At 34.6% G+C, this 25,239-nt stretch overlaps 1 protein-coding gene across 1 annotated transcript in view; it reads left to right on the forward strand.

The window, feature by feature from the left end:
• Nucleotides 1–24,231, forward strand: part of LOC136025983 (bestrophin-2a-like) — a 142,582-nt gene extending 118,351 nt beyond the window's left edge. Inside the window, exons 8-12 of the mRNA XM_065702120.1 lie at nucleotides 10,543–10,623; nucleotides 12,713–12,864; nucleotides 14,328–14,437; nucleotides 15,825–15,888; nucleotides 23,687–24,231. Coding sequence (XP_065558192.1) covers nucleotides 10,543–10,623; nucleotides 12,713–12,864; nucleotides 14,328–14,437; nucleotides 15,825–15,888; nucleotides 23,687–24,143 — 864 coding nt within the window. The 3' untranslated portion in view covers nucleotides 24,144–24,231. The remainder of the gene's footprint in view (nucleotides 1–10,542; nucleotides 10,624–12,712; nucleotides 12,865–14,327; nucleotides 14,438–15,824; nucleotides 15,889–23,686) is intronic.
• Nucleotides 24,232–25,239: the final 1,008 nt, after the last annotated feature.

The raw sequence follows: 25,239 nt of genomic DNA on the forward strand, positions 1-25,239 counted from the left end.
TAATTTTCTGAAAGTCTGAATAATTTTTTAGAATTATTAATCTGAAAAAAATACTTATTTTGTCTCTTATTTTTAGGTCGTCATTTTAGCACTAAGTGTACATTTTACTTAGCTTGTATCGTCGCCCGACAAAATTGAATCGTCAGCGAGGATGATCGACTTGCTATCGTTTATTTTGTCTCTTATTTTTTAGGTCGTCACTTTAGCCACTTATACATTTTACTTAGCTTGTATCGTCGCCCGACAAAATTTACTCGTCAGCGAGGATGATCGACTTGCTGTTGATGACTATTTTCCTATCTTTACCATACTTCAATTATTATTCTACATGGGATTATTAAAAGTAAGGAAAATAAAAAATGTGTTTTATTACATATTCTCTTCTTTTTCGTTTTATAGTACGTCTGCTTTCTAAAGGTATAAAGTATTTTATCACAAGTATTTTTGGAGCTTACCGCAGTGCATAAACAAGCATAACATAACGAAAATATATCATTTCAAAATAGGGATTAAACCTTTTAACTGACAGTGAAACAAATAAAAAAATTTTTAACTGGATATTTCGAACACATATACAGTGCCTATCATCAGCAGTAAAACTAAAAAATATTAATAAAAACAAACAAAATTTATACCCAATAAACTTATAGTTTATTGCTCTTATTTTTTTTTCAATGCAACGGCGGAAACAAATCTCCTCCCCAAAAATTAAGATGTCCTTAAAAATTTTTAATTCCTCCTCCCCATAAATCCATACTAAAAATTATGTCATCCATATATCTCACCCAAAATTTGTGCTTAAAAAAATATAAATTTAACTCTATTGTTTCAATATTTTCTACATAACAATTTACTAATAAAGGATTAAAGGAGCCCCCATAAGTAAATCACTTACTTGTTCGAAAAAATCCCTTCTGAATTGAAAAAATATGAGAACGTATTGCATAGCCTAACTAAATTCATAGTTGCACCGACTTTCAAAAGTGTTTTGTCATTAATTAAGTCCGAGTTTTTTAATATCTTTCTTTCAAGAAGAATTTCTGTGGCTTTTAAATCAATATTCGTATACATTCATACTGTGTCGAAACTTGAGATTATAGAATTTGAAGGAATTTCCAATTCTTTTAGTTTTTTTTTCACAAGTTCTGACGAATTCTTAATGTAAGAAATTTGTGTCAGCATGAGTGGTTTACATAATGACACTAACCAATTGCTAAGAGCACTTGTTGGTGACTTTGTACTTGCAACAATTGGTCATAATGGTAGGTTTGGCTTATGTATCTTTGAAAGTCCATATAATTTAGGGCAAAAAGAGCTTCTTGGTAAGCATTTGTAGCAAAGTTGAGGTGTAATCTTCCCTTCTTCCTTCAAACTCTATAAATCATTCCTAAGATTCTTTGTGTACGAGTCTGTCGGGTCAAAAGAAAGTTTTTTGTATGTTTTTTTTTTTCATCTTTCAGTAAAACCTTTAATTTTGAATCGTTGTACTTGGTATCAATTACCACTAAAGTGTTACCCTTGTCTGCTTTTGTAATAATGATAGATTCATCCCTTCTTAAGTTATTAAGAATCTTTATGTCTTTTATTAGAAAATTATTTTGTAGAAAATATTGAAACAATAGCATTTGATTCATATTTTTTAAACACAAATTTTGGGGGAGATATATGGATGACATAATTTCAGTATGGAATTATGGGGAGGAGGAGTTAAAAGGTTTTTAGAACATCTTAATTTTTCGGGAGCTGATTTAAAATTTACATTATAATTAGAAGAGGATAATAAACTCCTTTTTCTGGATGTTCTTCTTTTAAGAAATGAAAATAGTCTGGATTTTAAAATTTATAGAAAACCTACTAACAAGAATAGTTTTTTGTCATTCTTCTCCGGTCACGCTCGCCAAGTAAAAATTGGTTTAATCATATCCTTAACAGACCGTATTTTTAGAATTTGCTCTCCAGATTTATTGAGGAGGAATTATTGTTGTTAAAAGAAATTTTAATAAGTAATCATTACCCAGGTTGGTTAATTGACCAGACTTTTTCGAAAAGAAGGAAAACATTTCTAGAATTTTCTAACGATATTCTGGAAATAACAGAAAATAAGGATATTTTTGTTCTTTACCATATGTTCCAGGGCTGAGTGAAAAACTTAAAAGAATTTTACAAGATAATGGTCTAAGGTAGCCTTAAGAAGTAGTAATACTTTGGCTAGTTTTTTTAAATTCTGGATAGGACCGAACTTCCATAGAGCAACAAAGTGGGGCATAAAATCCCATGTACTTATGGAAGCTCTTATGTGGGATGTACTAACCAAAATTTAAGATTGAGATCACTACAACATCATAACTCTATTTAATCATCCTTAAAGCAAAATTCCAAACCTGATGATTTCAAGCCGGCTCTATCGGTACATATTTATAATTATCCAAATCATTTTATTTAGTTTGAAAATGTTTTTTTGATTTCTAGGAACCAAGCTTTAAAGCAAATTTTCAGGGAAACGATAGAAATTAAAAAAAATTCTATTCAAGAATAATTCCATAAACAGAGATACAGCTGAATTTGGATTGAATTCAATTTATGATAATTTACTGAGGTCAAATAAAGTAAATCGCATTTCACCTAAGAGCTATGACCTCTGTCCACCTGATATGTCAGATAAATCTAATGAACCGGAACCAAAAAGGTCAAGAAGATTTGCTTCCGCTGTTGCATTGAAAATTTATGAGCAATAAACTATATATAATTAGTTTATTGGGTATACTTATAGTTTATTGGGACTACTTATAGTTTCACAGTACGTAGACACCCAAAATGCCTCCTGTAAGCCTTTTTCTTTTTTTTTGAAGTGTATTTAGCTGTGGAGCATGTGACAGTTTAATACTGTATAGTGGTTTGATTAGATTTACCTACATCCCGGATCTGTTTGAACATAGACAGAACTTGTCCAGTGGTGTCAATTGGGAGAGGGGCAGGAGAGGAATTTGACCCCTACACTTTGAAAGTATTTGACTTCTAGATTTTGACTACTTGTATTTTGAAAGACCTCTAGATTTTGACCTATAGATTTGGAAGTATCTTTTCTGTCTCACATTTTTATTGATAAATGTCTTTATTCATACTTCATTAAAAAAAAAAAAAAAATATTAAAAAGACAAACATTATCCCCCGCCATTTTTTTAGAACATATTTTGTCCCTTCACTTAAATTTGCGTTGATTGATGTCACTTAACCTGTCGTTACACGCTGGTAGCGTGCAATGGAAAGATTTCTTAGTGGGTAATGAGTTCAAACTCTTAACTGCAAACTCTACTTAACTCAAAGTTCATTACAGTGAGCACCAAAGGTGAATTTCAACGAAACGTTGTTTTATTCAATCTAAAATCAATCTCCCAAAATTGAAATGTCAAACTTAAATGTACACAACTATTCACACAAAAATGTCCTTTTTAGCTAATCTAACCTTAAGCCAAATTTTTAAGCATCCAATAAATGAATTATTCTCATCATTATTTTTCATATATTTGGAATAAACAGCATTAGTAACACCAAGTTAGTGTGCTCTATTGAGAACGTTTTTGTTTTCTTCTGATTGTAAGATAAGATAAGATTTATTCATCACGAAACACACATACAATATTACATTTTACTATTTCCCCAAAGGCTCTTTGGCCTGTAAAAAAGGGGAAAATGAACGAGCCACTTAATCAGAGAAGAAAAAAAATAATCACTTACTCACAGAGAGAAGAGCAAAAAGGAGAAGAGAGGAAAGTATAAATAAAATGAAAAACTATAGAAAACAAAACTAAATAGACTAATAGATTGAACAGACTAAATTAATTATGTAGATCTGTAGATAAAATAGACTCCAATGAAATAATCAGGAAATATATATGCATACATACACGCATATACACATATAAAAAAGAGATAAAATAATTTCTAAGAAGCCAATGAATTTTTAATAATTTTTTTGAACAAACCGAATGAGTGGCACCTTCGAGCTGATTCGGGCAACTTATTCCATACAATATAACTCGCAATTAAAGGATTAAAGTCTGACCTTACACAAGGAGTAAAAGGAACTTGAATATGATTTTCGGTATTGCGAAGATTATAATTATTCTGATCAGAGGTGAAAGATGGCTGAACACTTAGGGGACGGGGGAGGCCACCATGAAGCTGAGAAAAAGTAAAACATGCACACGAAAGAATATACAGTGACTCGAGATCAAGTAATGGGATAACTCTTGAACGGTTAGTTTCCTTAATGAGGTTTCTAGCTTTATTGTAAACCTTAGAAAGTGGTTTTAACAGTGAAGGAAAGGTTGACATCCATACTATTGGACAGTAGGAAACGTAAGATCGGATCAAGGAGTGAAAAAGGATTTCCAAAATTGATCCAGGGAAAATATGTTTGAGTTTCCTTAAAATACCGAGACTCCTGCATATCTTCATTTTAATCAAATCAATGTGACGCTTGAAAGACAAGTTTCCATCAACAAGAATGCCCAAAAAACGAACATATCGATCTTTAGATCTGTGAATTACCCCATTTGGCTGATGAATTTCTGATAACTTGGGATAAATCTGAGAAACATGCGAAAATATCAAAAAATTGGATTTTGAATAATTTAGGGTAAGAAAATTAGCATCAAGCCATGAAATTACTCTCTCAAACAAGTGTTCCAAGTTTAATCGAAGCTCGGATTCACAGTTCCCCGAAGTGCCGAGTGTGCTATCATCAGCAAAACAAACAAGGACATCAGAAGATGGTGAACTATAGCTGGCACTATGGGCAAGGGAAGGTTTAGGATGACAGAGATATGGAGGCAGACAGAGATGTGATATGGACTTTCAGTCCATATGACTTAAGAACTTTAATTTGTGATATGGAAGTTTTGTTTTCAGTACTTCGTTCAGTTCTGAACACTTATTCTGTGGTGGATCGGCCTAGTTCGAAAACGCAACTCATATACTGTTTCTTGTTTCTAAGGCGGCGAGAACAAATACGCTATATGAGAGGGGATCAGAGAAGAATTACCTTACCCGAGTTTAAACTAGTAGCAGGATAACTGTAGGATGGTGCGTTCAAGAAGTGTTTTTCAAAAGCTCAGGGTGTTTTTTCACAGTTAAAAAAAGTTTGGAAGAATAGAAAGATAAGTCTACAAACCAAGATTAGAATATTGGAAGCTACAGTGATGACAGTGGTCAAATATGGCTCTGAAGCATGGGCACTCCGAAAAGCAGATGAAAATTTACTAGATGTTTTCCAGAGAAATTGCCTACGGATTCTTCTGGGTACCCGGCTGACTGACCGTATTTCAAACAGTAGGTTGTACGAAAAGTGTGGTTCAATCCCGCTTTCTGGGGCTATAATGAAAGAAAGGTTGAGATGGCTAGGTCACGTTCTACGGATGAAGGATGACAGATTACCGAAGATTGTCCTTTTTGGTCAACCGTCTGGGGCTACACGGAAAGCAGGTCGTCCTTGTCTGGGTTGGGAGGATTTCATAAATAAAGATTTAAAGGAAATGGGAACTTCCTGGGAGGGTGTAAAGAGGGATGCTTTAAATAGATTAGGTTGGAGGAGGAGCGTGCGTAGCTGTGTTGGTCTCAGGCGGCTTGGTGCTGCAGTGAGTTATTAGTAGTAGTAGTAGTAGTAATCTAATCGTAAGTAAGCCCTTCTAGACAGGTAAAATTACTACGTCATGTTCCTGCCTCAAAAGGTAAATATGACACATCTCTTCTCACAACAGTATTTAGGTTGTTACAAATTTATATTAATAAGTATTTCGTTTCAAACAATACTTTACCAAAAATTTTTTTTGACAAGCTTCAATTTTACGCATGATTTCTCGTCCTCGATAAAGTTTTAAACTTTTTAGTAGTGAGAGTATAAAGTTCAACTAGCTTGTGCTGCAAGCACTAGCATCACCCTGTTAGACTTGACATACTTACTTGAATTAAACCTAAGGCTCGGCGGTGTTGCCAGCGCAGCTAGGCTCACTCGTCAGTTTTTTCCACAGTGGTCAGTCACTCAGTCTTGGGCAAAGCATAATGTGGGCACAGTACAACCCCTTTCCATCTTCTCTATTGAAGACTTTCTGGGCATATCATGTGTCGTGCATTTTCCCTTGGATACTTTTTCACGCGCGCACAATGACGAATTTGTAATGATGGTTGGTTATACATACGGTAGAGATACTAGGAGACCTTTTTTAGTGTTTTCTACGCATGACTCAATAAATAAACTTTCAACTTAATTTTACCCCCAATACACTATAATTGGCTTCGCTGCTTTAGCAGCCAGCAACAACGCATTTTCCCGCTACCATTATTCACTAAGTACAACATCAAATTTACAAAAATTTGTTTAAAAAGATTGTCAAGTGTCAAGTAGTGAATTACACTATTAGGAAATTACTCCTAACCTCCATATGCTAGTTCAAGTATTTTCATGCGCAAATACTCCAACGCTAGTTCCTCCCCTGACCACCTCCTATTGTTGCGCTGTGATGTGCCCTATTTCTGAAACAAACGTGCATTGCTGTTTAAATACCATTGGTATGGTCTTAGGCGATGATTGAACCTTCGTTGAGGTCAATGCTTCGAAAAATAAGTTGACCTCTGGTGGTATACTCAGTGAAAGATTTGTTTTTCTAATTGTGGGATCATTAAAAATTGTTATCATTGAACAGAATTGATAGTCACTTAGTTGTTTTCTGAAATGTTTGAGTTGATGCCCCTTGTAATTTAATCGAGCTGTAAAAAGTAACTATAAAAAGTATAAAAAAAACTATAAAAAGTAGGCAAGATGACATGAGCTTTCTTAGATACGAAATTACATCGTTCTTTTAGAAATTATTTCCAAAGTTTGCTTATCAAATTTACAATTTTTGTTTTTTTCTTACAATTTAACCGTCTAATACCATGAAAAGTAAGCAAGAAGACATGCACTCTTCTATATCCGAAAGATACAGTACGCTAAGAAATAATTCCCAATTTGTTACCGCGTATCGGTCTTCTTGACAACCTTTAGGTAGCATTTCTTATAGACTAGGAAGACTTTTTTCAGACACGGATTGAGGGATCTAGGTTGTCTACAAACTGGAGCTCACATTGGTTCTACAGAAAAAAAATCCTTTCAGTGACTTTTCTATTTTGAAGCTTTGGTCCTGCAAATTCCCCACACTTTTTTTTAAGTAAAATATAATTGTATCGAAGTTTAACTTTTAAGAAATCTTGAATGCTGACATTCAGAGCCAGTATTCAAAGAAAACTTTGAATGCTGGTAGTAATTTTTATATTATAAATATTATATTAAATTAAATTATATTATTAAATTATAATATATTGAATTAAATTATTATTTAATATTAATTTATAATTTATCTCTCCAACAACCAAAATAAAATTTCCTTATCTCCAATAATATAATAAATATTACATAATAAATATTACAGAGTCTTACTTCAGTTAAAAACGAAAACAATACTAAAACCAAAGGTTGATGCTTACTTTACACACATAAAACTCATTTCGGAACCTATATAATTGCACGTCTGTGTCTGCATCTTGAGGGATGCGTCAAAGGGTATTTGTAAATTATAAAAGTGGGAATTTGTGCTAGGATCAAACAGTTCGTGGTAACGAACTGTAAAAAGGAGCGACCCGGCTCAACAGTAACCAAAACTCTAAAAAACAGAATTTTGATACAAATAGTAACATCAAAAGAATCGCATTTTAATGCTGATTTTAAACATATAAGTTTCATCGAGTTTAATCTTATCCATCAAAAGTTACGATTACGATTATATAGGAGGAAATACCCCCTAAAAGTCATAAAATCTTAACGAAAATCCACTATCAGATTCAGCGTATAAGAGAACCCTACTGTACAAGTTCCAAGCTAATATCTACAAAAATGTGGAATTTTGTATTTTTTGCCAGAAGACAAATCACGGATGCGTGTTTGTTTGTTTTTTTTCTTTTTCCCAGGGGTGATCGTATTGACCCAGTGTCCTAGAATTTTGCGAGAGGGCTCATTCGAACGGAAATAAAAAGTTCTAGTTCCCTTTTTAAGTGACCAAAAAAATGGAGGAAACCTAAGCCCCCTCCCACGCTCATTTTTTTCTAAAAGTCGTCAGATAAAAATTCTCAGATAGCCTTTTTATTCAGCATAGTCGAAAAACCTTATAACTATGTCTTTGGGGACGACTTACTCCCCCACAGTCCCCGTGGGGGGAATGCAAGTTACAAACTTTGACCAGTGTTTGCACATAGTAATGGTTATTGGGAAGTGTACATACGTTTTCAGGGGGATTTTTTGGTTGGGAGAAGGGGTCGAGAAGAGGGGGCTATGGGAGGTAAACTTTCCATGGAGGAGTTGACGCAGCGTTTTCTAGCATTATTTAAAAAAAATGAAAAAATAAATATGAAAAAAAATTTTCAACTGAAAGTAAGGAGTAGCATTAAAACTTAAAACGAACGGAAATCATTACGCATAAAAGGGGTTCACCTCCTCCTAATACCTTGCTCTTTACGCTAAAGTATTTTTAGTAAGTTCAAGTATTTATTCTACGGCCTTTGTAATTCAGGGGACAAAATTTAAGCTTTAGTGTAAAGAGCGAGGTATTGACGAGTGGGCGAACCCTCTCATATACGTAATCAAAACATACGAATATTGAAGTTTGTTACTTAAGCTAATTCGTAGGTTACGTATATATTTTACTAATGAAAACGTTCGTAAAAAACTAAAGTATTAGTTGCCTTTTTAAGTGCCCCAAAAATTGGAGGGCAACTGGGCCACCTCCTCCTCCTTTTTTCTCATAAGCATTCGATCAAAACTATGGGAAAGCCATTTAGCCAAATAAATAAATATACAAATTTCGCTTTAATTATTCATCTGCGGAGAACCGAAATCAACACAAGGATTAACCGAAAAAACGTTCAGAAATTAAATAAAAAAAAACAGTTTTTTAACTGAAAGTAAGGAGCGACGTTAAAACTTGAAACGGACAGAAATTACCCCGTATATGAAAGGGGCTGTTCCATCTTCAATGCTAAAGTATTTACTGTTCTAAAAAATAGAGTTGAGAGAAAGAGTCAAACTTTAGCGTAAAGAGTAGGGCGTTGAAGAGGGAACAGCCCCTTTCATATACGGGGTGATTTCTGTTCGTTTTAATGACGCTCCTTACTTTCAGTTAAAAAAAACTTGTTTTTTTATTTAATCAAGAAAAAAGAACCATCACCGCCATCTAGTCTTTGGTGACACTTGACGTTTTTCAAGCTTTGTAATCGTTTTTGTGTCAGGAACTAATACCAGACATTTTTCTCACAGTTACTTAGATATGCAAGGATTTGTAGTAATTATAGTAAAAATAGACGTAAAATCTTAAGCCAAAAATTGATTTTAAGAGGTTTTTCTGCGAATAAATAAACTTGGCAATTTAAAAAATTTATTTTTCATTATATCGAACTTTTAAATAAATAACAAAAGAATTATCTAGAAATACTTAGAGAAATCTTTGGTTAATTTTGATTTTCCTTGTTACTGAGTTTGGCGTGTGCCTAATTTTTGACAGTGGATTTCCGGAGGATTTTGTATATATTGTCGTTTAGGATGGTCTTATTTTACATTCATTTCCTTGATTTTTATCTAGGTCACATTTACATTAATAGAGAAATTTTGACATAGTAAAACTTTACTATGTGAAACTTTACTATAACTATAACTTTTACTATAGTGAATAACTTTGAATAATTGTTTAGTTTTAATATAGATTGTGAATTGGTAACTTAAATACATGAGAGCAAGAACTAAGGTAGGATAAGCTTGTTTTGGTGTTTCTTGGTTGTTCTACATTTGCTTGTTTTTTCATATGCATATATTTTGGGGATGATACCTAACACGGGGACACCATAGGTAATTTATGGTAGGCACGCCACTTGCCTGGGTAGAGAATTTAAAGTGCCAAAACCCTATAGGCAAGTGTGTATTCTTCTGATGAGCCCTTGTGTTGGGTTGTTGCGTCCAAGTTATTTGTCTTTACTGTTTATTAGTTTGGTAAATGACAACTTATTGACGACACGACTGCCTGTCCATGGATTATTCTTTATGGTTGATTGTGTATGGCTATGCTGTTTGACCTATGTGATTGTATGGATGAGTAGGGTTAAGGCCTCATTCAAGTGCTGGTCTATATTAATCACTAATGTAGGAAAACAGTCTTCCTTTTCTCCTTCTGTCTTTGTGTTTGTTGTTTGTGCTGTTGCATTGGTGATTTCTCTTTTCATTATAGATTGAACTCCACTAGGGTAGTTTTAACCCCTAGAGTCCTATATTGGAGCTAAGAAACTATCAGAGCCTAATCAATCCAAAGGATCTATATCCTAATGAAATTTGAAGAAAATCTGAAATAATGAATCGAGGATCACCCTTGGTTTGTTTCAAATCAGATCGTTCGATGTGCAGCTACTTCTAATGTGTTTTTTTTCTGATTAATTTGATTTTTTGTGATTGCCAAATTTTTATTCTAGGTTGCTGAGCAGATGATCAATCCATTTGGTGACGATGATGAAGACTTTGAGTTGAACTTCTTGATTGACAGGCATACAAAGGTACTCCATTTTTTTCCATTCCCAATACCGCTCTTCAAGTATTTCCAACTTATAAACAGTGTTTTAATTCTTGGGGTTATGTTTATCTTAGGATCCTCATTGCTAGGTCACAAGCAAACAAAGGCATGACTTGGGCTAATAGTTACTGGAGCTCTAAGAAAATTGTTTATGTAGCAGTATCCGTATCAAAAGAATAAACGTTTTATGGTGATTCCGTGTATATAAAATTCATCAAGTTTGAAGTTATCCGTCAAAAGCTACGACCCTAAAAAACCTTTGGGATTTTAGACAAACGAAAAAACTGACCCAAGAGGGCAAGTAATCTTTATGAAAATTATACTATCCAGTTCAGCCGTTCAGATAACACGGTCGTTGAGGTCTGAAGCTCCTAACTATAAAATATAGAAATTTAGCTGTTTTTTTCGAGAAGGAAGATCACGGATGCTTGCTTATTTTTTGTATGTTTGTTTGCTGTTTTTACCCCAGGGTTTATCGTCTCGAAACAATATTCCCAGAAAATCGAGAAGATCATTAAAACAAAATTCAAATTTTTAGTGAACTTTTTAAACAATCAAACAGATTGTGGATCAGCAAGTGGCGTTTTCTATCATTTTGTTACACCGAAGTGCAATTTTAACCCAAAGAGAACAAGGCTGCTATTGATTAAAAATCCTGATATTATTGATATTAAAACTTAAAACGAACAGAAATTATTCCGTATATAAAATGGTTTGTCCCCTCCGCAATGCCTCGCTCTTTACGCTAAAGCTTTTAATTGTTTTAAAAAGCAGAATTGTGGCAAAGAGTCAAGTTTTTAATTGTTTTAAAAAGTAGAATTGTGACAAAGAATCAAACTTTAGCGTAAAGAGCGAGGGATTGCGGTGGGGACAAACCATTTTATATACGGAGTAATTTCTGTTCGTTTTAAGTTTTAATGTCGCTCCTTACTTTCAGCTAAAAAAATTAGTTTTTTTTATTTAATTTCTGAACGTTTTTGAATTAATGCATGTTTGGTTTTGGCTCTCCGAAAATAAATTATTAAAATGAAATTTGTATATTAATTCTTTTTTTGGCTAAATGGCTTTCTCTTAGCTTTGATCAGACGATTTTGAGAAATAAGGGGTGGAGAAGGAGGCCTAGTTGCCCTCCAATTTTTCGGTTGCTTAAAAAGGCAACTAGAACTTTTAATTTTTAACGAACGTTTTTGTTAGTAAAAATTATACGTAACTTATAAATTAGCAACTTACGTAACAAACTTTCATAATCTTATATTTTTATTATGTATACAAGGGGGTTTGTATCCTCGTTAATACCTCGCTCTTTACACTAAATCTTAAGTTTTGTCCCAATTCTTTAAGAATGACCCCTGAATCAAAAAGGCCGTAGAATAAATAGTTGAAATTACTAAAAATACTTTAGCATAAAGAGCGAGGTATTTATCTCCTCCTAAATACCTCGCTCTTTATGCTAAAGTATTTTTAGAACCCCTCATATGCGTTATAATCTCTGTTCGTTTTAAGTTTCAATGCTACTCCTTCCTTTCATTTGAAAAAACGTTTTCATGTTTATTTTTCATTGTTTTCTTATAGTAATGCTAGAAAATCATGCGCCCTTTTCCTTGAATTTTTCTTCCCCCATGACAGATTCCCCCATGATATATATATATATATATATATATATATATATATATATATATATATATATATATATATATATATATATATATATATATATATATATATATATATATATATATATATATATATATATATATACATTCACAGGTGGGACACAGGGACAAAAAAACAATGGCTCGTAACTAATATGGCACGTAACGACTTACGCGCCCGGGGGGGGCTTGGGGGGCCCGAAGCACCCCCACCAACTAGGTGTTAGAGTGGCGCGAAGCGCCACCCCAACAGCTAGTAAATATATATATATATATATATATATATATATATATATATATATATATATATATATATATATATATATATATATATATATATATATATATATATATATATATCACTTCAATGAATTTATTTCTTAGCAATTATCATGTTTAATCTATTAAAACACATTTCAGGTATCATACCTTGTAGTGGACCAAATTCATCAGAATAGTCCGCTTATAGAGAAAGATATACATTTTGACGAGATTGATCCAACACTTCCATACACTGAGGCATCTGTTCATCATAAAAAGGATACTTACAAAGGCTCCGCAGCAGATATTATGTAAGTAATACTTCTATATAAAGAGGATTGGTAGCCTATAAGAGAAGCCGGTGGTAGTTTTACCAAAAAAATCGCCAATACCATCTTGCGTTTGAGATTCATGTAAATTTTAATGGAGCTTTAAAGAAAGAAAGAAATAAGGCTTTCGGCTACTTCACGTAAAAGATATTAATTGCCAGAGAAATTGTGTTAATTATCTGGCAAATTTGAAACTGAAAGTTTAATTGCCCAGAATATCAAACAGTTCGCGGTAACGAACTGTAAGAAAGAAGCTACACGGCTCAATAGTAACCAAAAAAAAATTGATGCCAAAAGAAATATCAAAAGAATTAACCTATTATGCTAATTCAAAATATGTAAGGTTCATTAAGTCTAGTGTTACCGATCAAAGGCTAAAAACCTGAGAAAATAAGCCAGATTTTTGCAAAAGGAGGGAAAACCCCTTAAAAGGTCGACGATTCTTAATGAAAATCAAACTTTCGATTCAGTGTATTAAAAAAAAAACCCTACTGTAAAGGCTTCAAGCTCCCATCTACAAAAATGTGGAATTTTGTATTTTTGCCAGAAGAAACATCACGAATGTCTGTTTATTCATTCATTTGTTTTTCCTGGTTGAACCAGTGGTCCTTAAATATTAGGAAAAGGATCGTTCGACTAAAAATTGAAAAGTCCTAATATTCTTTTTAAGTTACCAAACTGGGTAACTTACAAGAACTTGGGCCTCTTCCACTCCCCCTTTTTCTAAAATCGTTCGATCTGAAATTAGAGATAGCCATTTTGTTCAATATAGTTTAAAGGCATATGTATACTATTTGTAATTGTATAATATGCATACATTTTTCAGGAGGCGGTGACGAACTTTCTGCGGGAGGGATGTTCCGTGGGATGAATTTTCCAAGGGGAGGAATGTTTCCCTGGGGTGAACTTTTCAGGGGAAATTTTACACTGGGGGAATTTGCCGGAATTCCTATACAATTTTTTTATATGCCTTGCTTTCTCTTTAGCGACTCAATCTTACCCACGGAAAGGTTAAGGGTTATTGTCCTGGATAAGTTTACACAAGGATTGAATTTTATAAAAGATATATTAGTGGGCAGTCGGGATTTTTTCATGAAGGTGGAGCCAGATTTCCTGGCATTATTTAAAAAAAACGATCTTTAACTAAATAAAAAATATGTCTTTTCATATGAAAGTAAGGAGCAATGTTAAAACTTGAAACGAACAGTAATTATTACGTATATGAGGCAGGTTACCCTCTCCCTAACACCTCGCTCTTTAAGATAAAGTTGAATTTTGTTCATTTTTTTAAGAAAAGCTCCTGAAACAAAAGGGTTGTTTAATTAGAACAATAAGAAGCTTTTGAAGTACTAAACAACTTTATCGTGAAGGGCGAGGTATCGAGGAGGTAATTCGCAGTCTTTATCGAAAATTTTTCGCAAAATTTATAATCCCAAATTTTTCAGCGTTCCTCAAAAGAAGCAAACATTGAGCATTCCCGTATCTCTTGATGAGGGTGTTGACGAAGAATCATCGATGAGAAGTTTTCGCTTGCAATCCAGAGATGATCGCCCAGGTATGTTACCATGATTAGGATATTGTTAGTACCTAGGCTGAACCGATTTCTATGATTGTTGTAGCTGCGACTGAAATCTACGAAATAACGAATCAGGAGCAATAGCTACCCGAAATTTAAAAAGACATTTTGAAGAAACTTTCAAGTAGGGAAGAATTGCCATTTGACATGGTTGGGATCACCAAGGCGTAAAACCTCACATAGGAAAATTACAGTTCACGATCTTAAGATAGGGGTTAGCTGCTTAAAGCTATTCGTGAAACAGGAGGAAACGCCTTCATGTCTTTGAAAATAACTGTTTTCGTCGGATCCTAAGGATTAGTTAGAGAGACAATATTAGCATTGCCGAGATCTGTACTTGCACATTATAACCAGACGTTGACTCTGCTATGAGGAAACAAAGATGACAATACCATGGGCATATCCTCCGTATACCAGATCATAAGGATCCTTAAATGCTCTTCCACCGGCAACTGGAAAGCTCCTGTCACCGAGGAAGACAAAAAGAAACGCTCTGTAGGATGTTTGAACGTGACAAAAGAGGCTTCCATGCGAGTCTCATACCAGAGTGGAAGGGCAATTACGCAGTGGCTCACTTGAGGGAAAATTGGAGGCTGTTTACTGACGCCTTGTATGCCTCTGGAGTAACTAAGGTCTAAGGTACGGTCATCTTAAAACACAAGAAAAATAATTTTTACATGGACGACCTTCTAGTAGGGGTCATAGTGGTGTATTTTGCTCGGTGTGTCATCGAGCGCCTGAAAATAGGTGCTTGATAAGTGCCTATTTTCATTGTTTTTTTTAGCGACTTAGTGTTAAGACAAACTAATACAAGCGATTAGAACTCGAAATGCTTAATAATAAATACTTGAAATAAAAATAACCACAAATGTTAATGCTGCTAGAAAAATTTTGAAGTAGCTGTAAAATGTGTGACTCTTATTTTGGCGCAATGATGCCCAATGTGCTGCTTTTTGCGCTGATAAATTGCTCCTAGATTAAATTGTTAATAACACAGTTTGAATACAAATAGTTACAATAAAATAATAACTGATGATAATGGAGAGAAGAGCTTGACGTGTGAAAGCTCGATCGAAACACTTATACAGCAATCGAAACAATTTTACAGTTTAATCTCGATATCGAGTTGAATCTCGATCTAAACAATACTGCAGAATTTATATAGATACACATTTAGTACGTGAAATGTTAAAGCTATAAGATCTTCCAAGACACCTTATTATTATTATAGATCTCACCATTTTCTGCAAACCTTACAAATTTAGGTTACAGTAAATTATGACCCTCCCCCCTAAATAAAGTCTCACATTCATACCTGATCGGTTGGGTTAGCCTCTTTCTGAATAACAGACGTAATCTATTTTAGGTCACACAATGGGATCTATCACTGAGCGTTTGGGCAATGGAAAGAATTCATCAAGCAGACAGCAGTGAGTATTAAATACACTTTATAATTCAGTTGAATCTTAGTATGATCAACAATTCTTAAAAAAGCTTGCCCAAAAATTTCCTATTGGAATGAATTAAGGTGTTTGTTTTTACTTGATAACGGGATTTATTTTGTAATTTAATTCTATTCCGTAAATAATCCTTGAATGAGCATGAGTAAAAATTGGCTCAAATGTTCTATATACACAAAGCTGGAGGGAAAGACGCCTCGACTCTAGAGCCCCAAGTCAGTTCTTCCAACCCTACAGGTTGCAAATCCCTGATAACTGTAAAAACACTGTCAAGTGGGGAAGAATTGCTGTTAAACATGACTGGGATCACCAAAGCCAAAAACCCCACATAGGCAAATTACAGTCCCTTATCTTGAGATAGGGGTTATCAGCTTGAAGCTTACAGTGCGACAGGAGAAACGTTTTGATCTTTGAATGATCTTGAGTAAAAATAGGTTCAAGAGGTCTTGTCGATGATCAAATCGGTGATTAACTATTTGTAACGAGGGTGTGTGGAGCGTATTTTATCTCAGTAAGGGTGAATACTTGTGTTTATGGAAGCGAAAATGGAGTGAAAACCATTGAAAATAATAACTTATTTTTCGAGATGTTCAGTAACTCCTAAAGCATCCAAAAAATTTGTATTTTCTATTTGCTGATTGTTATAATCAAAGTAAATTATGTTACTAAAATGTACTATGGGTCCAAATTAGATTCAGCGAAGGACACATTACATTTTTGATTTACAAAAAAATGATAAAGCTTAGAAACTTTTGTCTGAAAAGGCAACTGGGGTTTTCTAAGCTTTAGTATTTTATTTATAGCATCAAAGGCAGAAATTAGGGGGAAGGAGGTTTGGCAGGAATAGTTGGACATGAGCCAGTGAAAGGGGAGAGACTTTGAACGATGGAAGCAAGTTAGAAGTTCGAATCGTTGGCAATATTATCAGGGGGCTCAGTGACATGAAATTAATTTCAGAGGGATGTTTTCAACATATCAGAAGCTACTTATCTCAATGTTTTTCTTTAAGATCTTCCTTAGACTATTAACCTCAGTAATACGACCTTGATGTAAATTTTTTTTTCTTGTAAGTTTTTTAAAAGTCTCAGCAACAGAAGGCTTGTCAGTAAAACACGTTTTAATTTTGCCTTCTCAGGGAAATGGGGTTCATAATTATTCCTCAGTAAATTTTGGAGGGACAAGGCATCGCAGTCAACGTTATTTATTCGATACACAGTGAACCAATTTTCAGTAGTAATCCAAGAGCCAAAGTTGTAGCGGACTGAGTTAATAAGAGGTCCATAGACCGTTTTAGCAATAGATTAAATAAAAAATAAGTTTTTTTTCAACTGAAGGTGATGAATAGCATTACAACTTAAAACGGACGAAAAATATTGCGCACATGAAGGGGTTCTGTCCTCGTCATTACCTCGCTCTTTACTTGAAAGTTTGAATTTGTCCCAATTCTTTAAGAATGACTCCTTGATCACAAAGACCGTTTAATTAAAATAAAAAGCTCTTTTAAAAGTACTAAAAAACTTCAGAGTAAAGAGCAAGGTATTGATGATGGGTAACCCACTCAAATACATAATGATCTGTGTTCGTTTTAAGTTTTAACGTTGCTCCTTACTTTCGTTTTAAGTTTTAACGTTGCTCCTTACTTTCAGTTGAAAAAAGTTTTTTCTTTTTTAATTTAATTTCTGATCGTTTTTTAAATAATACCGGGAAATCCCCCCCCCCCTCTACGGAAAATTCCCTTCCTCCGTGAAAAATTTCTTCATGGATAATTCTCCCACGTAGCCCCCCCCCCCTATCGGAAAAATTTCTCCTGGAAACGTCTGTATACTTCTCAATAACCAATACTATATGTAAACAATGGGCCAAGTTCATAGCTTGCAGCCCTTTCCCTCAGGACCGTGGGGGGTTAATTCGTCCTCAAAGACATTATTATTAGATTTTTCGACTATGCTGAACAAAACGGCTATCTCAAACTTTTTAGGGTCACTTTGGAGAAAAAGAGTGTGGGAGACTACCCTCCAATATTTTTGTTCACTTAAAAAAGACACTAGAACTTTTTTATTTCAAATCAAATGAACCTCTTCCGATCTTCTGCAATCACTAGTTTGATATGATCACCCCTGGAAAAAAACAATCAAAAAAAAAAACAGGCATCCGTGATCCTTCTTCTGGCAAAAAATGCAAAGTTCCACATTTTTGTACATAGGAACTTCAAACTTCTACAGTAAGGTTATCTAGTATGCTGAATCCGATAGAGCGAATATCATTACAATCACTTGATGTTTTGGTAGTATTTCCCTCCATTTTCAAAAATTAGTCCAGCTTAGATAGCAAAAGGCAATAGTGGTAACTACCCTTAGGAGGGGAAGAGTATAGACGGCCTTGTTAATGTTTGATAGATTAGTGCAAATTAAATCAAGAGTAGTATCGCCTTTGGTAGTTGAGACCTTACATTCTCTTTTGAATTGAAAGCATTATAGGTAGATTCAAGTTTTGAATCATTTGCGTCACCAATTACAATTGCATGTATTTATTGTTTCAGCGGATCTCTGATTAGGAGAGTAATAAGATCAACACAGGACAATTAAATTGAAAGGACGCAACAAGACTTCAGGTCGAATATACACACGCATAATCTCATCAAAGGAAGCAAGACACGGGAGGTTTTACATGGGTATAACCATGACAAGCAACGGAATTCTGCCACCTTTCGCACCCAGAGGTGGTTTTCTGGCCCGAGTTTGATAAAATTGCGAAAAATTATTAATTTTTAACATGTGCAAATTTTGAGCTTGTACGTCAGCAATAGCGATTACATCTGATCAATATATTCTAAAAAAGAGTTCTATTTCAAGTTTTTTAAAGTTAAGGCGTTCAACTCTGCTTAACAAAAATTTGAGGAATTAAAAATGATTGTGAAAGTTACTTTTTTACACTTTACTTTTTTTATATCTCAAACGAGGTCGAGGGTTCTAGTGGGACTAATATCACGGGCTAATCCCGTGTTGTCTGAACAGGGTGCTGGGGGATAATACCCATCCTTTTCATATGCTAAGGTGTTTAACTGAGCAGTGGAAAATCTATACAAATCTAACCAATGTAACAAATGTAACAATGTAACAACAACAAATAATGTAATAAATAAATAATGTAACAACAAATGTAATGTAACAACAACAAATAATGTAATAAATAAATAATGTAACAACAAATGTAATGTAACAACAACAAATAATGTAATAAATAAATAATGTAACAACAAATGTAATGTAACAACAACAAATAATGTAATAAATAAATAATGTAACAACAAATGTAATGTAACAACAACAAATAATGTAATAAATAAATAATGTAACAACAACAAATGTAACAACAAATGTAACCATTGTAACAAATGTAAACAAAATGTTGAGCTTGGGGTAAACTGCAGGAATAAAGAGAGGTGACGCTATTTTTTGCAGTGATATGGTTCAAAGAATCCCCGTTGAGTAGGTTTACAAGGGGGTGGTGAAGGATGGATTGAAAGGTGGCAAAATGGTGAAAAGCAGGACGGCTGGGAGAGTGGGTGAGTCTATCTTGGAAATCATAGGAAGGGGATATGGATTTGGATATAGAGGCGGGGATATTTCTTGGATATGTATTCGGTTGGAAAGGACAGGTTGACTTAGCGATAGGCTCGAGTGCTTTCTTGTATGCGAGTAATGTCTAAATAATGATTAATATCGCACAGCCTAACCATCTTCCACTTGAAAATAATTTATAAATATCAACATGGGATATTTACGCAGCTTAGTTCTACAATAGCTAAAAACATAAAATTTACAAATATGTAGATATTTAGAATTACTACACTTACATCTGTTGTCTAAAAAACTAAGGCACACAGCAAGTTGATTACTCTTAAAATCATTGAGTTTATTTTTTTGAATAATTGCTTGCATTCGTAGATAATTTCCGCTTGCAAGTTCGACCTCATGGTCAACTTTTACATATGTGTCACTGACTTTCAAGAATAAATTATCATCAGTTGAAACGAGCTTAATAGGATTAGTTTTCGTAGCCTTTTCAATATCTTGAGAAACAACTGAAGAAGGAAGTTCACTAGAACTGGCTTGATTACATTTGGTGACGTTTTCTAGTTTTAGGGGTTTGACAGTAGTTTTTACACTACGTGAAGAATTTTGTAATGGCTATCTGGAGCAGAAATATCAGCTAAAAAAGTAACTCTGGGTGGTGTAGGAGTTTTTAATGCATTTATAGCATCAACAATTGTTAGCTGAAAAGCAACTTTTAACTTTTCAATTTCATTGTTGAAAAGATCACTTTTCTGGCTCTCGTAAAGATCAGACAAGCTATCAAACAGTTCGTGGTAACGAACTGTAGTAAGGACCGACCGGGCTTAATAGTAACTGAAACTCTAAAAAATGGAATTTTTTCCATTGATCTTGATTGTTTCATCAAGATCAGTTATACCCATCAAAAGTTACGAGCCTCAGAAAATTTGCCTCTTTTTAGAAAATAGGCAGAAACACCCCCTAAAAGTCATACAATCTTAACAAAAGTCACACCATCAGATTCAGCGTATCAGAGAACCTTGTTGTAGAAGTTTCTAGCTCCTATCTACAAAAATGTGGAATTTTGCATTTTTTGCCAGAAGACAGATCACGGATGAGCTTTTATTTGTTTTTTTGTTTTTTTTTTTCTCCAGTGGTGATCGTATCGACTGAGTGGTCCTAGAATGTCGTGAGAGGGCTTATTCTAACGGAAAATTAAAAGTTCTAGTGCTCTTTTTAAGTGACCAAAAAATTGGAGGGCACCTAGGCCACCTCTCACGCTCATTTCTTCCCAAAAGTCACCGGATCGAAATTCTGAGATAGCCATTTTATTCACCATACCGAAAAACCTAATAACTATGTCTTTAAGGACGACTTACTCCACTGCAGTCCCCGTGGGAGGGGCTGCAAGTTACAAACTTTGACCTGTGTTTACATGTAGTAATGGTTACTGGGAAGTGTACAGACGTTTTCAGGGGGATTTTTTTGGTTTAGGGGGGAGAGTTGAGAGAGGGGGCTTACGTTGGAGGATATTTCCATGGAGAAACTTCTCATGGGGGAAGAAAATTTCAATGAAGGGGGCGCAAGATTTTCTAGTATTATTTAAAAAACAACGAAAAAATAAATATAAAAAGTTTTTTCTACTGAAAGTAAGGAGCAGCATTAAAACTTAAAACGAACAAAAATTATTACGTATATGAGGGGTTTGCCTCCTCGTTATACCTCACTCTTTACGCTAAAGTATTTTTAGTAATTTCAACTATTTATTCTACCGCTTTTGTGATTCCGAGGTCATTCTTAAGGAATGTGGACAAAATTTAAGCTTTAGTGTAAAGAGCGAGGTATCGAGGAGGGCTGAAGTCCCTCATGTACGCAATAAAAACATACAAATATAGAAGTTCGTTACGTAAGTTAATTCGTAAGTTACGCATTTTTTTACCAATGAAAAAGTTTGTTAAAAATTAAAAGTTCGAGTTGTTTTTTAAGTAATCAAAAATTGGAGGGCAACTGGGCCTCTTCCCTCGCTCCTTTTTTCTCAAAATCTTCCGATTAATTGCAATTTGTTAATATGCAAATTTCGTTTTAATTATTTATGTGCAGAGAGCCAAGATCAAAACATGCATTAATTCTAAAACGTCCAGAAATTAAATAAAAAATCAAGTTTTTTTAAATGAAAGTAAGGAGCAACATTAAAACTTAAACGAGCAGAAATTACTCCGTATATGAAAGGGACTTTTCCTCCTCAACGTCTCGCACTTTACGCTAAAGTTTCTTACTGTTTTAAAAATAGAGTTAAGGGAAAGAGTCAAACTTTAGCGCAAAGAGCGAGGCGTTGAGGAGGAAAAGCCCCTTTCATATAATTTCTGCTCGTTTTAAGTTTTAATGTTGCTCCTTACTTTCATTTAAAAAAAACTTGTTTTTTTTTATTTTTCATAAAGAAATTCGAGATTAATAATCCATTTCTCAAGCTTGACAATTTCTACGTCTTTTTCTTAGGCAAACTTCACAGATAGGGACCTCCCAGACACAATCTGTTTTTACATTGCGTGTCAATTCATCTTTACTAGAACAAGGGACATGTGTGGTAATTTGGGATTGATGACAGGTAATTATTTTTGCATAATGCATGCAGATCGATGCAGGAGAATTACTGTTGTCATTTATGCGAAACACGTGGTACGGTTGAGGAATTTACAATACCAATTGCCGCCAAAGTTGCCAGCCCTAGTGATTTATCACTCTTTCTAGTGATTTTTTTGTTGCCTTGTGATTTTCTTCTAGCTAGCGATTTTTGTTCTAAAGCCAGTGACTTATATTACAGTGACTTAATATTACAGTGACTAAGGCCAGCACGTATATTCAGGATTCACTCGAATAAATCATACAAAGAGCTAATTAATAAAAAAAACGGCGCCCCTAATATGCGCAGTTAACGTCCTATTCTTTAATTCTTTAATTTATGTTCTGACATATCAAACAGTTTTGGCAAGGGTGAATCTATAGCATTTTTATTGGGAGGGAGGGGCAAGAAGGGTTCATATCCGGATAGTCAAGGGGCATGGGGTGTATAATATTTTGTTAAATTATTCAGGGGACAACTCTACCCGCCTTCTCCCTCCCAAATGACACCCCTGGTACAAAAGCTGGAGGGAAAGACGCCTCGGCTGTAGAGCCCAAGTCATTCCTTCAAAGCCTACACGTTGCAAACCCCTGAAACCTGTAAAAAAAAACTGGTGGGGAAGAATTGCCGTTAGACACGACTAGGATCGCCAAGGCCAAAAACTCCACATAGGAAAATTACAGTCCCCCGTCTTGAGATACGAGTTAGCTGCCTAAAGCTAATCATGGAACAGGAGAAATGTTTTGATCCTTGAATGAGCTTGAGTAAAAATAGGTTCAAGAGGTCTATATATACCGAGCTGGAGGAAAAGACACCTCGGCTCCAGAGCCCAAGTTAGTCCTTCCAAGACTAGAGGTTGCAAATCCCTGCAAACTGTTCTAAAAACTGTCAAATGAGGAATAATTTCCATTAACAGACTTGGGTCACCAAGGACAAAAACCCAACATAGGAAAATTACGGTCCCTCATCTTGAGATAGGGGTTAGCTGCCTAAGGCTATACACAAAGCTGGTGGAAAAGACCCCTCGGCCCCAGAGCCCAAATGGTTCCTTCCAATCCTACAGACTGCAAATCCCTGTCAACAAGATGCTGTTGTAGTTACTTTGCTCAAAAATCTTACTTGAATTCGCTGTGAAATGCATAGGTGACTTCTTTTACCATTTTCATTTCAAGTGTTTAAAACTTGTTCATATTTTGCTGCATATCCCTTATCTTTCTGAATTACTTAACGCTTTGTTTTGCCGCATTTCGTTATACCTCGTTTGTCTTGTGCAGTTTATCCCCTTTTTTTACACCCTTTTCTACCACTTGTAAATTTTAACCCATTTTAATCGGCACTTGTGTTCATACATGTGTATATATTTTGTTATGTTCTGAATTTCGTTCGTTTTTTGGATTTCTTTAGTTCAAACATTTTCACTAATATACAATAGGCCTATGTTTTGTTTTTAGTTCATGCCTTGATTCTTTCTCCTTTGATAACTTATAGTTAGATAAGAGAAGCAAATGCAGCATTTTTCGCTATGATAAGATAAAAATTTGCAAATGTTTCTTATGCATATTATTTTATGTTAAATATTGTCATTATGTTTTAGGCCACAAAATAGTAGCTTACCTTCTTCTAGAAGTCAAGACAACCCTGGATTTAACGGCGATTGTACAATAGAATCTGGACTGAAGACAGTCATTAGCTTAGGATCATCTGAAACCACGCAGTTATCTAACTCAAATTTAAATATACCTAATTTCTTACCTACCTCCAAGCAAAAGTGTCTCACAAATCAAAGGCCTTCTATATTTCAGTCTCAAATTCTTAATCGAAGTAATTTTGAAAATAAATCTAAAATAAAAAGTGATTGTGATTCGACACCCGAGTTTTTAATAGACGATAAACCAATGCCTGTCAGACGTTCTAGAAAGGAATCAAAACAAAAATCTATTGAAGAAAATGATGCCAGAAATACAGAAAGAAAACCCAGCTATGAGACGCTCAATACCTCAGCCTTAAGTAATCCGAACCCTGAAACTGATGATGAAGATGATGGATTATAAATGAAGCATGCTCATTTATTTAATGTGATTTGTTTTGCTTTGCTTATGTTTTTAAATGCTTTAAATTAAAGAGAGAGTTTATATTTCAGAGTAATCTTCCAGACTTATGAAGAAGTTGTTGTCTTTATTTTGCTGCCTTGACTGACGAATTTTCATTTTAATCATTGTTTATGCTGATTATATTTCAACACGATATGATTTTGCTCAAACTTATGCCTAAATACCTTCGAAGAATCACGGGTCTTCACTGCACTAGCTTTGCTACTAACCAGACCCTTCCATTACGTACTTCGCAAACTCCTTCCTCGACGCAGCTTACCCAGTGCACTGTTCACTAGTACGATTGCCTCCTTCGTCTACCACGCCTCCTTCCTTCTGTGCTTGACTTGCACACCACCCTACACGGATAGAAACGTCCCAGAGGACCCCCGACACTAAGTGGAAAGACAAAGTCAACCAACTCCTTGCCCCAGCCCCACGCAAGCAGAAGATGTCGTGAGCCTGGAAAGGAATAGGTCAAGCAATAGGCTATACTGTTAAGACACACTAACAACTGCTTTACAGATAATTTTACTTACTTTATGTAAGATATTACTCTGCGGAAAATTGAAAAAAAAAAAAAAAAAAAATCTGTTAAGCAGGAACTCTCTGGGACTGTTATAAACAGAGCGTAATAAAAGCCTTAATGGAAAAAAGAAATTGTAACACTTTGCAGTGGTACCAATTAAATAAAGAATTGAAGGAGGAAAAACTAATTTTTCTATATTTGTGGCAGAGATAATTTGGTTTTTCAAATATTCAATAAATAAACAGTTTGTGGCAGGGACGAATCTCAAGCTTTTTTATGGGGGGGGGGGGGGGGGTTACAGGGGCTCATATCCAGATAGTCAAGGGATATTGGTTGTATACTATTTTTCAAATTATTGGAGGGTGGGCAACTGTACCCCTTTCTCCCCCCTAAACCCGCCCCTGGTTTGTGGCAACAATCTGTAAGAATGGAGCAACAATATTATCCGGAAGACTAGAAACGAAATTTTCGGTTTATTATGTATACTAAATTATGATACAATATATTATAATTTTCGGGTATGTAATC

Source organism: Artemia franciscana, chromosome 1, assembly GCF_032884065.1.
Source record: "Artemia franciscana chromosome 1, ASM3288406v1, whole genome shotgun sequence".
In the NCBI taxonomy this organism is placed as follows: Eukaryota; Metazoa; Arthropoda; class Branchiopoda; order Anostraca; family Artemiidae; genus Artemia; species Artemia franciscana.